Here is a 15,216-nt window from a genome sequence, read left to right on the forward strand (position 1 = left end):
GCTACCTGACTGCCTATACAACCCTTTTCATTATACAAAGCTGCCTGTTACCTGAATCAATTAATCTTCGTTTGTATATAAGCCCACCACACTCACAGCCTGCTAATTAATTATACAAGAAGGTTAAGGAATTGTTCCCAATTTTGTTTCTACTTTTGGTATTTATTTTTATAGGACTTTCTAAATTTCTCTTCATCTTCAGAGCACCTAACACAAGGCAGGTGCTCAGCAAAGACTTGCCGCCTGGTTTGTAGGTGCAAGTAGGAGCTCCCTGAAAGTGACTTACCTTCCTAGCTACCAGTTGGATGGCATCATCCTCAAAGGCCTTTACATGTTTGAGTCGGGATATTAGGATCTGCTGCAGTTGGCTGTGAGTATAGGGCTGGAAGGACATCCTGGTAAGACCCTGGGGAAGACAAGATAATAGACGAATAAGTTCATTAATTGCCCACTCTGACAGTCCTGCTGGACAGCCACCCTCAAGTTCCCAAACTGGTTCCCAAGTCCCATAGAACACGTGACACATTTCACCCTGGGAACGCCACAGATTCCAGTTCCTTTCACTACTGACAATGGCCAGTGGTATCCTGCAGGGCAACAGTAGTTCTCAAGTATTTTTTCATCTTGTTTAAAACAACTTTTATTCTACCAGAACCATTATTTATTTTATTTGAGAGAGATAGAGCATGAGTGGGGTAGGGGCAGAGAGAGACGGAAAGAGACAATCCCAAGCAGGCTCTGCACGGCCAGCACAGAGCCTGATGCGGGGCTCAAACTCACAAAACCGTGAGGTCATGACCTGAGCCAAAACCAAGAGTCAGACACTTAACCGACTGAGCTGCCCAGGCAACCCTCTACCAGAATCATTTAGAAGTAGATGAAGGAAGAGGTGCTCTAATTACAGTGGTTGTGACCATCTTGGGCTCTACAATAAGCACAGGCACAGCTCCTGGCTTCACTCATCACCCTTGTAAGTACTTGATATTGTGCTTCCTGATGAACCACCAGGTCTGTGAGGGCAGAGGCTGTGTCTGCCTTGTTCACTGCTATGCTCCATGCTTGAACACTGCCTGGCAGGGGTGAGTGCTTATATGTGTATATACATACATATATGTACACACACACACACACACACACGTGTGTATATATATAGTTTTTATTTTAGAGACAGAGTGCATGAGTGGAAGAGGGGCAGAGAGAGAGAATCTCAAGCAGGCTCCACACTCAGCATGGAGCCTGACATGAGGCTCGATCCCACCACCTTGGGATCATGACCTGAGCCAAAATCAAGAGCTGGATGCTCAACCAGCTGAGCCACCCAGGCACCCTGAGTGCTTCAATATTTTTAATAAATTATTAGACCCTAGGGCTCTGTGCAGTTTAAGAGTGCCCAGGTAGAATACCAAGAAGATGGGGTTTGCGGAAAATCATGCAATGGTGACATATTTAATTTAAATGTAAGAATTTCAGAAATCACATTTTGTACTTTTCTCATTTACTTTAGTTTTCTGTGTATTCATTTTTTAGAACTCAGCTTATGGATCTGTAAGAACAGCTTGAGAACAGCCTTAGGACCTACCAGTCGGCTTGATACCCGGTTCATCATGATGCGCTCTGGCAGATCCATTGTGTTGGCAATGGTCAGGACCACAAGCTGGGCCTCCTTGTGAGTGGGCCAGTCAAAGAGATTGTACATTATGTCTTGTTTCTGAGTCCACAGAAGGTCGAGCTGCCAGTAAATGGAGAGAGATGTCAAGATCAAGCATAGACACAGAGCCAGGGCCCAGAGTGAAGCTCTGTTACTCCTGCTTTAGCTGCATGTGCTTCTAGGGTCACACCACGAAAGCAGCAAGGAAGTCCGTGGATACATGCCTCTCACCACCAAAGAACAGGCTCAGATGAATGAAGGATGAAAGAAGGGAGGCAGGACTCCCCCCACAACCCAGCATTTGCTCCTGGAACACCACAGTCAAGTACCATGCCACTTTTACGGTGCTCCCGTGGGGACCTCCGTACCTCATCCACGAGCAGCACGGTGGTTTCCTGAGAGGACCTTCGGGTGAGGAATCGCTTTGCCAGCAGTTCTGCCGCATGGTTAGCTGTTGCCTTTTGGCCTGTCAGCTTCTGCAATGGCGGGAAAAGTAGGTGTGGTAAATGGTAAGGATTTTACTCCCCTGAGCTTGATGTTAAATTTGCAATAGAGTCTGGAAGCAATTTAGTCTGAGGACTTTAGTATCCTAAACTCTGCCTTCCAGTCTAGTCTCAACCTTAACCTGGGGGGACGAGAAGGTACCAAAAGAGATGACAGAGTCTGTGTTTGGAATGCAAATGAGCCACAGGCTGGTCCCAGAAGCCTCTTCAAAATCATTACGGCATGACTGTTTATACCTGGATATTACTTGTTCCAAGAAAACAACTAATGAATACGAGAGTGAGGTTCAAACTCCAGCTACCTCTAATCCCTTTTCCAGTCTGCCACAGTACCTCCTGTGTGCAAACAGTTTTTGCCATATTAATAAGTCCTGGCTTGCAGTAATTCATGTCCAGCCCCTAGACTTTAAGGTCCCTGATGTCCCTGCCTTCTTTGCCCATGCTACCTCATACAAAGGACAACACCTGGCACATCATAAACATAGAAATAAGCACAAAATTAAGTAAACCTTTCCTTTTTCATGTGCCACTAAGAAACTGTACTTTCCAAAAAACCCAAACAGCTTTACTCACCTGCAAGATTTGCACATAGACTTGGTGGGGCTCTGTCAGCTTCATGCCATTGACCTCGATGTATTGAAAGGAAGGAACGTCATTTGCTTGGGCTGCCTGCTGCAGGCAGCGTATCACCTCGTGCACAGTGGCAGTCTTCCCTGTCCCAGGGACCCCGGAGATGTACATGCACCTATGGCAAGAAAGGAGGACCTGTGGGCTAGGTCTATGCCAGCTGCCTCACACTATTGCCAGTTAGAGGTATGGGGATATGTGCTAAGGGAAGGACCCAGACCCCTAAAATGTGGAGATGGGGTCAATAAGGGCCATCCTTGGAAGCTAGTCAGAACAGGACCTGGTTATACAGAATCATTCATTCTACAAGCAATGCTGTATTTTCATTTTCTCTGAAAGACAGAATTTCTATTCCTATCGAATTGCATGGACAACAAAAGCTGCTTTAGAAGCCTTAAGTTTGAGCAATGATTTTGCCTGTTGTGACACTGGGGAGAGACCATTTGGTTGACTGTGCCACCTGAGATGGTATATGCTAGCAGGGGCCTTCCCCCTGACCGTCTTATCTGCCTCAGCAGGACTCACCCTCCCGTATGGTCAAGGAGTTTGCTCTCCACAAAGTTGTAGATGTTTTGGAATTCCTGTTCCCGACAGGGAAGAGTCTCAGGTACAGCAGAAACATGCAGCCTATAATTGGTGATAAATAAAGGAAAAGGAGGACTTCAGGAATATGTCACCATATACTCAGTAACAAATGGGAAAGGATTATCTACAGTTTCCACATGAAACTCCAATCACAAATCCATGGGAATGCCTTCATTCTCAAATCTCTTCATTTTGCCTCATAATCCCTTTCTCCACCCAAATTAGCTAACTCATAGGTTCTCACTATGGGTACATATCACATGGGGAGCTTTCCCCAAATCATAGGGATGGACCTCATCCCACAAGAGATTCTGATTTACTTGTTTTCTGATGATCTAGGCTTATGTATTTTGAAAAGGTGCCTGCATAGTTCTAAAGGGTACCAAAACTGAGAAGCAGTGTTCTGACTCATCAGTCACCTTTTATCCCTGAGCAAGGGGTGGCAGTAGACTGGAAGGTTACTCTTTCAAGAACCTGTCCACATTAGCTCACCCAGACTTGAAGGGTTTCTTCTCTCTAAAACACACATGTTCATTTTATTCCCTACCTTTATTATGTACACAAATGAATACAAATTACTTGTTTTTCTAAAAAAAATTTTTTTTTCAGTTTTATTTATTTAGTTTGAGGAAGACAGAGACAGTGCGAGTGGTGGAGGGGCAGAGAGAAAGAGAGAGAGAGAATCCCAAGCAGGGATGCAGGGCTCGAACCCAGGAAACCGTGAGATCACGACCTAAGTCAAAACCAAGAATTGGACGCTTACCTGACTGAGCCACCCAAGCACCCCACAAATTATTTGTTTTATGTGAATGAAAGCAGAGTCCCATTTCTGCCTATCTAAAAGGGGCCCACGAGCAGTGTCACCTCAGCCGGGCCTCCTCCAGTACGCTGGCTGGCTCCTGGGCAGCCAGGTTTCGGCTACGGATCTGGGGAGTGGCATGACGTGGCGTACTAGGCTTGGGCTGTATTCAAAAAAAAGATAACATATTTTAGAAGGAAAAAAAACAAAGCAAAACAGCGTCTAGGACACATCAGCAAATCTGATTCCTGATGATCTGATAAAAAGAGAGGTGGTGAATTCCTCTTGGTTCCCTTCTGTATAAAGTACCATGGTTGTCCCTCTCTCCACATGGTATATACACTGTTCACAGGCCAAATACAATTTCTTGTTTCTAATTTACACATAGTATTAGGATTTGAAAATGTCAATCTAAGTAAAGACTGAATGAAAGTATGGATTAAATACTATTTAAAGTATGGACTAAATACTATTAAAATCTTATCCTGAAAGACAAGAAGTTATTAAGAAACCCTAACTACTCTGCCCAATACAGGGTAGGGTCGGAGGTATAAACCAAGTTTGACTCATAGGCTTCTCCTCTAGATTTGGTTGAAAATTTGGTCAAACTTTAGCTCAGGACTTCCATAATCCACAGACTTGGAGAGACCCCAGCAGATTTTTCCACTCCAAACCCCAAGGTCACTGTTCAGTCTGAGCTAACAGCCCTAGTCTCTTTTCTTTCTTGCTACTGGCTCACTAGAGCAGGCCTGCCACCCCATCTTTATGGTCTTTCCACAAAGCACTCCCTTCTGTGGGGGCATTTCACCTACTCACCTGCTTCCCACCAGGCTGTAGGGTAATAACAATCTCTCCACCTCTTACTCAAACAGAAAGACCCTAACAGTTTTATATCTATTAAATAAATACCCCTTGTTCTGGGTGGGACCCAGCAGATGCAATGAGAACATTGCTGAGCTATTTGCATAATGAGGAACTCCAGGTAAGATTACCCCTAATCCAAAGGAGATCTACTTGATTTTCTTCCCTGGAGGTCTTTTTTTGACTTCAAGCCAAGCCCAATCACATTTCTCTTGATGTGGAAAAATGGAGATCAGCTCTAGGAAAAGTCTCCGAAACAGGCATTTCCTTAAAACAATATGCTCCATGAAAAAAGTTTCCTGATCAAAGACTCACACACTAATGCTCTTGAAAGATCACAGTAACATTAATAAATTAATGGCCTTGAGAAGTCCTATGACAATGAACCAATTTAACTGTGTAATCCAAACATTTCTCAAACACATTTGAACATGGGAAGACCCTCTTTTAATAGCTTTCAACATTCTGCTACAATTCCAGGAAGCAGAAGAGATGTCCATTTATCTCTTCCATCTTACTTTACACAATTCATTACCAACACTTCAGTAGTGCTCCCTGTTTCTCAGGTGAATCAGGGGGCACAGCAAAACCAACAACAGCTCTGGTTTCAATACCCACTAAACACCTGAAAGAGAACTTTACTGCTATCTTGACCTTATTTCATTGTCTTTCCAGCTTATCTCTTAATGTGGGCAAAGTATCCCATGATGGTAACTGAAACTACCCCTCAAAAGCAATCAGAACTGCTCTGATGCCAGCAAGACCCTGCATGACTGGCCCCGAGACAATGATCAACCTGACCTTTACTGCCCACTTGCACTTACCCACTCACTTTTGTCCCACATTTTCCTTGTATGAACCTGTTAAGTATTGCTGGCATTTTGGACACAGTCTTTGAGATGCTGGTCTACTGTTTTCCCAGTGTTGGCCTCACTGAAATAAATTCCTTTCCTGTTTCACCAACATTCCTCTCTCTGCCTTTGAGATTTTGTCAGCGGCGAGTGGCTGAACGTGGTCTGTCTGGGGCCCCCGGGCAGGTGCTCTTGCACCCCTGCGTCCCAGCTACACAGATTATGCATAAAACACTCTGCTAGTGTTTGTGGAAAATGTAGATATAGAGCCAAGTCTTGTTCCTTCCTCAAGAAGTTTGGCCCTTGGCTATTTGGTTCTGTATCTTTAAAAAAGATTTTTTTAATGTTTATTTTTGAGAGAGACAGAGACAGAGCATGAGAGGGCGAGGGGTAGAGAGAGAGGGAGACACAGAATCTGAAGCAGGCTCCAGGCACCCCTGGTTCTGTATTTTAAAAGGAACATGGATTCAGGGGCGCCTGAGTGGCTCAGTCGGTTGAGCGACCGACTTCGGCTCAGGTCATGATCTCACGGTCCCGGTCCGTGAGTTCGAGCCCCGCATCGGGCTCTGTGCTGACAGCTCAGAGCCTGGAGCCTGCTTCGGATGCTGTGTCTCCCTCTCTCTCTACCCCTTGCCCGCTCACACTCTGTCTTTTTCAAAAAAAAAACATTAAAAAAAAAAAGAATATGGATTCAAAATCAACTGGTTTCATTTTCAGTCCTAGGGTTCACTTAGGTCCTTTCCTCTATGAATATTCCAAGTGGAATAACTTTAGGTATGACAGACCTGTGCTCAGAATCCACCTGTTACTAACTATATGAACTTAGCCATCACAATTTTAAAACTAAGAGAAGGATGCTTCCTTGGAAAACAAATCTAAAAGAACCTTACAGTTTTCTTTGGTGTCTTTGAGGGGGTCTGTAAGGATGACTTCATGGAAGAGCATAGGTTCCTGGACACCCTACTGGATGTTCTCCTTGGAAGGGGTGGTGTGGAAGTCTCTTCCTCTTCACTGCTAGAGTCTGAAATCTCTGCTGCCGGCAGAAACTCATCCTCTTCTTGGTTACTTTTACTATTACCTAAAAACCTGAATGGTGGGACACATTATTTTCTGATGTTCAGTGTCTAAATAAGAAGTTCCCTAGTAGGTCAGTGTGGATTAGAAGTATTACAGTCTTTCCTGCAACCAAGTAACAAAAGATGTGCTCTGCTTCTTGGGCCCTTGCTACTGCTAAGGGCTTTATTTATATTATCTTGTTAAATTCCTCAACAACCTTGTGACTTGTATTTTGTCATTCCCATCTTGTAGAAGAGGAAACTGAAGCTTAGAAAGGTTAAGTAACCTTCCCAAGGTTACACAGTACAACAAAGCTCAGGTTCAAATCCAAGCTGCCAGAATCAAAGTTCATTCTTTTAGGCACTTCACTAGGTCTTGCTGGGTGCAATTATGAAGTCCTAGGAGCCACCTGATCTCAGGGTAGTGTTTCCTGCCACTTTCAAATTATGACATTTATGTGAAATTAACATAATCCCAGACATACTTAGTAAAAGGTAAATCTAACAGAGTAGCAAATAACAAAAAAATATGCCAGGCTTTAAGAAATAAGATTATAGATATCATAGATGGTAGTGATAAACGTTTTCTGCCTGCTAAGGAAGTCTTACCGAAGCTGCTGCCTAATCCGATTCAAAGTCAAGAGAGAACTCTTTCTATGGATCCGATGGGGGGTAGTGGTAGCACCACCCTGAGCCTCTGGTTCTTCTGCCTCCCTGCAAGATATTACAGCAAGATTACAAGAAATGGTTTTGAGCACTAGGAATCAGTGGCAGCATCCGAAGTAGTCAAGGGGACTAATGGGTTCCTATTCTTTTTACAGCTACAATGGAGGAACCAATAACACTCTGCGAAAATGTTTATAATCGAAGTCTGACTCAAAAACAAAGTTTGACTAAAGCTTATCATTTAAATCAGACTCGTGCCCTTCTCAACTACAGACCAGAGTATACTAATCCCAGGCAGTTTCTTGTCTTTTGTCGATTCTGAGGTATTGATGGATTTCCTGTCCAGTCTCAAGGTTAGCAGAAATGTAGCTACATATTAAATACAAAGCATTTACCAAGCAAACCTATTATTGACCAGGTGCTGGAGTCTCTGAGCAGGAAATATTGAAATGTGTAATTTCTGTCTTGTCACATTATTTGTGCAGCCCATTATTTACAAACATTGTCTAGTGTCAAACTGTAAAGTTTGTTCTAGATGCATTATCTTCTTGTACTATATGTATTTGAGAATGGTTTCCAGTTAAAAAAAAACAACAACAGGGGTGCCTGGGTGGCTCAGTTGGTTGAGCGTCCAACACTTGATTTTGGCTCAGGTCATGATCCCAGAGTCATAGGATCAAGCGCTGCATCAGGCTCCGCACTGAGTGTGGAGCCTGCCTAAGATTCTCTCTCTCTCCCCGCCCTCCTCTGCTTGTGCTCTTTCATTCTCTCAGACAACAAGAACAACAAGAACAACAACAAATCCAACCCAACAGGCTAAGAAACTGACTGTTAATATGTGGCGAAGAGCCATACCAGGACTGTGAAGCAATCCAGGTTTGGGAAATTATCTTCCAGAGCAGTGACCCCCCAGATGACAGCTAGGTATATCAGAATCATCTAAAAAGCATTTCTAAATGCAGATTCCTGGGCCTCACACTTGGAGATTCACAATGTCTGGGAAGAGGCTCCAAAATCTGTGTTTTGGAAAGGCTCCTGGGTGATTCTACAGCAGTCAGATATGAGATCTGCTGCTCTAACTTTAGCAACTCTGTCCCACACATTTCACATCATGTGAAGGATCTCAATTTGCTCTGTGGGAGGCAGGGTAACACCCCCAATCACCTCTTTTTGATGTTTTCTGGTTTCAGAACCACAGAAGGCACCGAGGATTTCCAGCCCCCCCTGATAGGGGTAAGTGTTCTTTCCTCACAAATCTCTGTGGTTTTCAAAGCTGGGACTCGGGTTCTCAGGATCCTGTGACAGTCAGGTGAAGCCTTCTTGTCATCCTTGGCACATGAGCTTTGAATCTCTCCAGTTTTCTGCGGGGCTTTCAGAGCTGGAGATGAGGTATGAAGTCTATCAGGCTGAGACCTCTTAGTAGGTGAGGTGATTTCAGAGAGGGTCACTTTTCGTTTACTTCTTCCAGGAGAATCCAACGAGGCCCCTGAATTCTGCTGGGAAATCCTAGTGTTGGGTGTCCTAGGGAAACCTAATCCCAAGAGAAATCACCACAGATGATGTATGAATTTTGTAATAAGCACTATTAACACCCTCAATCTCATTCTAGCTAAATTCATCCCCTGAAGTTACACAAAGACATGCGCTGTCCATATTTGTAATTACTGCATGCTTTCTTTCCCCAAGCCAGGAAGCTCTTATTATTTTTTGTCTCTCCTAAATTCCATGGATGATTTTCCTGGTTAGAACCATAAGTCAACCGTTAAATCAGCTTTTGTGATTCAGCAATTTCCCTGAAGTAATCTACCAAAACAGTGGTTCTTAACCAAGGATGATACTGCAACCTCTCAGCCCCCATTCAACAGCATTTGAAACAATTTCTATCAGTAGCTGCATTCAATAACACCAAGGTCTAGATTTTTCTTAACTCAGATTATATCTATCCATAGAGATGAGATGGATCCCTGGGGGCAATCAAATGGGTTCTGTGAATGCAAAGACCCACATTTGGATTTGCCCCTTTACCATGACCAAAGGCACCAGGAACTCAGCCATTCATTCAGATATCAGCAGAGCTGTAAAAATGGCAGGGTGTGTGCCAGGTGATAGGAGAAAACAAAAACTGAATGAAACTCAATCCTGGTCCCTATTCACAGGATGTTCTAGTCTAACTGGGGAGATGATACATGTAAATGTCTATGATATGAAGTAAAAGCATCCTAAAGCACCTAAGTGCTAATAAATATGGCTTTTGAGATAGACCTTGGAAAAAAGACAAGATTTCAACAGAGTTGAAAGGGGAGGGAAGGGGGCATATAGGGAGAGAATAGATCAGATCGATGTGAGTGAAGACAACAAGGCAAGAAAGCACTGGGCACAGAGGAGTTCACTTTAGTCACAGCACATGGTTTTGTTTGGAACAGCTGCAGGTAAGGTGAAGGAAGCCATCTATACCTGTGTGATGAATATGAGGGTAACTCATATCTAGATTGATATAAAAATGTTCCAATGTCCTGGTCTCCTTCATACCTCATTTTCCCATCTTTCTGTTAAAAACAATCAAAAATTTTTCAGCATATCCTCTCTCCTCTAATTATGTAACTGTGTCAAGTCTAAATTTCTTACCCCAACTGTCAAGGTCCTGCAAATTCAACAGTCAAAAAATTACCACCATTTATTTCTAAATGGCAATGTTGCCAATTATTTCTTTAGTAATCTTCTGGTATTTCCCAAATGTTTTACAAATTTATATTCAACTCCTAAATATAGACTGTACTAAGGGGCTATCAAGAACACAAATAACTTATGCCCAACAAACTTGGCACATACACAAAGAATTCAGGACTAATGACACATAATAGGATGAGCTCTCAGAATCGCCATGAAGTGGCTTCAAATACATTAGAAGTGAAAAAAGTAAGATGAAAAGGGATATATCCAGTATGCTACTCTACTGGATAAGAAAAAAAAATTATATGCATGTTTTAGTATATGCTTATGTGTGTGTGTCTGTCTGTATGTGTGTATATATGTATGTATGTATATATGTGTATATACATACACACACACACATATCTGATTTTTGCAAAAAAAAAAAACAAAAACAAAAAACAAAAAAACACACACACACAGAAAAAACAAACCAGAAACTAATAAAATTGATTACCTACAAAAGATGGAATGGAAACAGGGTACAAGGGCAAAGAAAGGAATACACTTGTTTTAAATAGCTTTGACTCTTATTTTACTGTTTTGCATGCTTAAAAAAATTAATCACAGGTGGGAAAGGCTCTAAAATTAAACAGAAATAAAAGAACCTAACTGCCTATCACCAATAATATAACCATCAGAGGGAAAAGAAAAAAAACAATCAAAATAACTTTACTCCCTCAGTGGGATATATTCTAAAGGCATAAAGAACTGCAAATAAATTTTGAACTTTAGTTGGTAAGTTAACTACTGGTAGCAGTATTGGTATAGCAATCGTGAAATTACTTTGTACTGGGATTGCTCCTGAGAACCAAGGCTCTTCTTAAAGAAGGGAGATACAACTATGGAATATGGGAAGGTGAGGAAGAACCCTGTGGTATAGATTAAAAGTATCAGTATGATTTTAAGAGTTTTAAAATACGTATTTCTTATCTCTTCTACAAGGATCTAAAAGCAAGGTCATCTTAATAAGCAAAGCTTTCGAAGATATAGGGCTCAACATTACTAATCATTAGGGAACAATTATATAACAATGACATCCCTCACATCCATGAGGCTGGCTACTATAAAAACACAGAAAACAGCAAGTGTTGGTGAGGATGTGGGGAAATTGGAACCTTTGTGCACTGTTGGTGAAAATGTAAAATGATGCAGCTGCTATGGAAAACAGTATGGTGGTTCCTAGAAAAATTAAAAATACAACCTAACATATGACCCAGCAATTCCACCTCTGGGTATAAACCCAAAATGAAAGCAGACACTTGAGCAGATATTTATACACCCATGTTCATAGCAATAAGTTACAATAGCCAAAAGGTGAAAGGAACCCAAGTATCCACTGACAGATGAATGGATAATCAAAATGTGGTATATATATACTATAGACTATTATTTAGCCTTAAAAAGGAAATTTTACCTCAAATAGCCAAAGCAATCTTGAGAAAGAAGAACAAAGCTGGAGGCATCACGCTCCCTGATTTCAAACTATATTACAAACCTATAGTAATCAAAACAGTAGGGTATTGGCATAAAAACATACATATAGATCTGTGGTACAGAATAGAAAGTCCCAAAATAAACCCCCACACACGGTCAATTAATTTACAAAAAAGGAGCCAAGAATATATAATGGGGAAAAGATAGTCTCTTCAATAAATGGTCCTGGGAGAACTGGACAGCCACATGCAAAAAAAAAAATGAAATGGGACCCTATCTTCCACCATACACAAAAACCAACTCAAAATGGACTAAAAATTTGAATGTCGACCTGAAACCATAAAATTCCTAGGAGAAAATGTAGGTGGTAAGCTCTTTGACATTGGTCTTGGAGATGATTTTTTGGATCTGAAACCAAAAGCAAAAACAAAGCAAAAATAAACAAGTGGAACTACATCAAACCAAAAAGTTTCTGCATCAACAAAATGAAAAGGCAAATCTATGAGTGAGAGAAAATACTTACAAATCATTTATTGGATAAGGGGTTGATATCCAAAAAAGACAAAGAACTCATATGACTCAACAGCAAAAAGACAAACGATCTGATTAAAAAATAGGCAGAAGATCCGAATAGACAGTTTTCCAAAGAGGACATACAGATAGCCAACAGGTACATGGAAAGATGCTCAGTATCACTAATCATCAGGGAAATGCAAATCAAAATTAGAAGACAACACGTCATATCTGTCAGAATGGCTATTATCAAAAAGAAAAGTGTTGATGAGGACATGGAAGAAAAGGAACCCTCATGCACTCTTGGCAGGAATGTAAATTGGTATAACCACTGTGGAAAACAGTATGAAGGTTCTTCAGAAAATTAAATAGAAATATCATTCAATCTAGCAATTCTACTTTTGTGTATTTATCTGAAGAAAAGGAAAACACTAACTTGAAAAGGTATGTGTACCTCCATGCAGTATTAGATACAATAGTCAAGATATGGAAGCAACTTAAGTATCCATCAATGAATGAATGGATAAAGACATATACACGTCAACACATAAACACACACACACACACACACACACACACACACACACACACAGAGGAATATTTTTCAGCCGAAAAAGGAATAAAATCCTGCCATTTTCAACAACATGAATGGAGCTTCAGGGCTTTCCACTAAGTGATATAAGTCAGAGAGAGAAAGACAAATATCCTATGACCTCACTTATATGTGGACTCTAAATTTAAAAAAGTGAAAAAACAAAAAACAAGCTCATAGATACAGAGAACAGATTGGTGATCACCAGAATCAGGGGATGGGTGAAATGGGTGAAGGAGGTGAAAACTTACTAACTTCCAGTTGCAAAGTAAGTAAGTCATGAGAATATAGTGTACATGGAGATATAATGGCAACTAATGCTAAGAATACAGTTATTGCATATCTGAAAGTTGGTAAGAGAGTAAATCTTACAAGTTCTCATCTCAAGAAAAAGTTATTTGAACCATGAGTGGTGACAGATGTTAACAAATCATTATGTTGTATAACTGAAACTAATATAATGTTATGTTAATTACACCTCAATTTTTTTTAAAAAGGGAAAATTTGACACATGCTACAACATGGATGATCCTTGAGGACATTATGCTAATTTAAACCAGTCAGAAAAGGGTAAATTCTGTATGATTCCACTTCTATGAGGTATCTAGAGCAGTCAAATTCAGTAAAAGAAAGCAGAATGGTGGTAGTCACCCAGGGATGGTGGATGGGGAATTGGGAGTTATTGTCTAATGGTTGCAGAGTTTCAGTTTTAGAAGATGATGGTGATGGTTGCACAAAAATAAATGTATTTAATGCCATTTAACTGTACACTTAAAAATGACTAAAATGGGAGATGGTTAAGCATCAGGTCATGATCTCGCCGTTTCTGAGTTCGAGCCCTGCACCCGGCTCTGTGCTGACAGCTCAGAGCCTGGAACCTGCTTCTGATTCTGTGTCTCCCTATCTCTCTGCTCCTCCCCTGTTTCCTCTCTCTCAAAAAAAAAAAAATAAACATTTTTTAAAAACTAAAAAATTACTAAAATGGTAAATTTTATACTGTGTGTGTTTCAACATGTGTCCAATCAGTACCTGGCCCACTGCTCAATACTATAGCACTAACTCAATACTATATGAGTTAATATTTTATCATATTCCTTTAGTCTCAATATTGCCCACTGTGACCCATCTCACACTTACCGTTGAGCTCCAGTTTCTTCTTTGCCCTTGGGGTGACAGGATGAGAAGGAGTTCGGCGAGATTTGGAGGTAGAATGCCTTGATTCAATCCTTTTGATCGCATGCTCTGCTGTGGTCCTAGAAGGGCTTTCTATGCTCTTGGTCTTGACTCCCACAGGCTTCTGGCTCCTCGGGCTGCCTTCTTGTAGCTTATCAAACTCTACAAATAGTTCTGGGGATAGTGGTCTGAATGCCTTCTCATTCCAAGACAGTTTCACAAAGAGTATCTTCTCATCTTTCAGATCCATAGGTAACACTTCATCTGGGCCTAATGCTACTACCTGAATTTAGGATGTACAGGTGAACAGGAAGAAATGTGAACCAAATGAGCCAAGGAATTCTTCATGAGAGTGATGATTAAAAATCATTTAATCTGTATCCTTACCTGGAATGTCACTCTTCCAAACTAAAGAGGCACAGACATGGCATAGCAGATTTCCAGTCTCCTAGCTGACACTCCTACACTGAGCTGTTTTCTTTCCCAGTCCAATCTACTCACTCATGTCAAATTTCCCCACAACTTCTCTAAGCACGCTCCCCTGCTCAAGTCCATAATGGCTCCCAGCTCCAGCAAGATCTGATTATTAAACTGGTTTTTGGTACCTTCTAAAATCTGGCCCCACTCTATCTCCTGAGTGCTCAGTATTCTTCCAAATGGCCTTCCATCACTATTTGAGCTTGGCTTGTCACAGCCCTGCTTATCCCCCACACCCCATTATGTTCCTACCTAAATACCTTCTTCCCACTCTGCCTTTCCAAATTGACCCATTTTGCTACTTTAATTTCCATATCTGCCTTTTACTCCTTTTTTAACTCCAGAGACCAATTATTTTGAGGCATATGCTATGCTGGGCTCACAGACTGGAAAAGAAAACAGACTATGGTCATGCCATACTTAAGTCTCTTTGCCCTACCATTAAACCAACTACTTAGGAGCGCCTGGGTGGCTCAGTCGGTTAAGCGTCCAACTTCAGCTCAGGTCACGATCTCGCGGTCCGTGAGTTCGAGCCCCGCGTCAGACTCTGGGCTGATGGCTCAGAGCCTGGAGCCTGCTTCCGACTCTGTGTCTCCCTCTCTCTCTGCCCCTGCCCCATTCATGCTCTGTCTCTCTCTGTCTCAAAAATAAATAAACGTTAAAAAGTAAATAAATAAATAAACCAACTACTTAATCACCATGAGACCTTATTTCATATCA

General features: G+C 41.5%; 1 protein-coding gene across 7 annotated transcripts in view; it reads right to left on the reverse strand.

The window, feature by feature from the left end:
• ORC1 (origin recognition complex subunit 1) overlaps positions 1 to 15,216 on the reverse strand; it is a 32,551-nt gene that overhangs the window by 7,416 nt on the left and 9,919 nt on the right. For all 7 annotated transcript variants that reach the window (XR_006712303.1, XM_045477408.1, XM_045477412.1 and 4 more), the window contains 10 exons: positions 13,984 to 14,302; positions 8,760 to 9,126; positions 7,539 to 7,643; positions 6,765 to 6,960; positions 4,228 to 4,325; positions 3,304 to 3,405; positions 2,725 to 2,896; positions 2,017 to 2,124; positions 1,580 to 1,729; positions 287 to 406 (listed from right to left, as the gene is read on the reverse strand). Coding sequence is in view for 6 of the 7 variants with exons in the window: in XM_045477408.1 (XP_045333364.1) it covers positions 287 to 406; positions 1,580 to 1,729; positions 2,017 to 2,124; positions 2,725 to 2,896; positions 3,304 to 3,405; positions 4,228 to 4,325; positions 6,765 to 6,960; positions 7,539 to 7,643; positions 8,760 to 9,126; positions 13,984 to 14,302 (1,737 nt within the window). In the remaining variant the exon portion in view is untranslated. The remainder of the gene's footprint in view (positions 1 to 286; positions 407 to 1,579; positions 1,730 to 2,016; positions 2,125 to 2,724; positions 2,897 to 3,303; positions 3,406 to 4,227; positions 4,326 to 6,764; positions 6,961 to 7,538; positions 7,644 to 8,759; positions 9,127 to 13,983; positions 14,303 to 15,216) is intronic.

This window comes from Leopardus geoffroyi, chromosome C1 (genome assembly GCF_018350155.1).
Source record: "Leopardus geoffroyi isolate Oge1 chromosome C1, O.geoffroyi_Oge1_pat1.0, whole genome shotgun sequence".
Lineage (NCBI taxonomy): Eukaryota > Metazoa > Chordata > Mammalia > Carnivora > Felidae > Leopardus > Leopardus geoffroyi.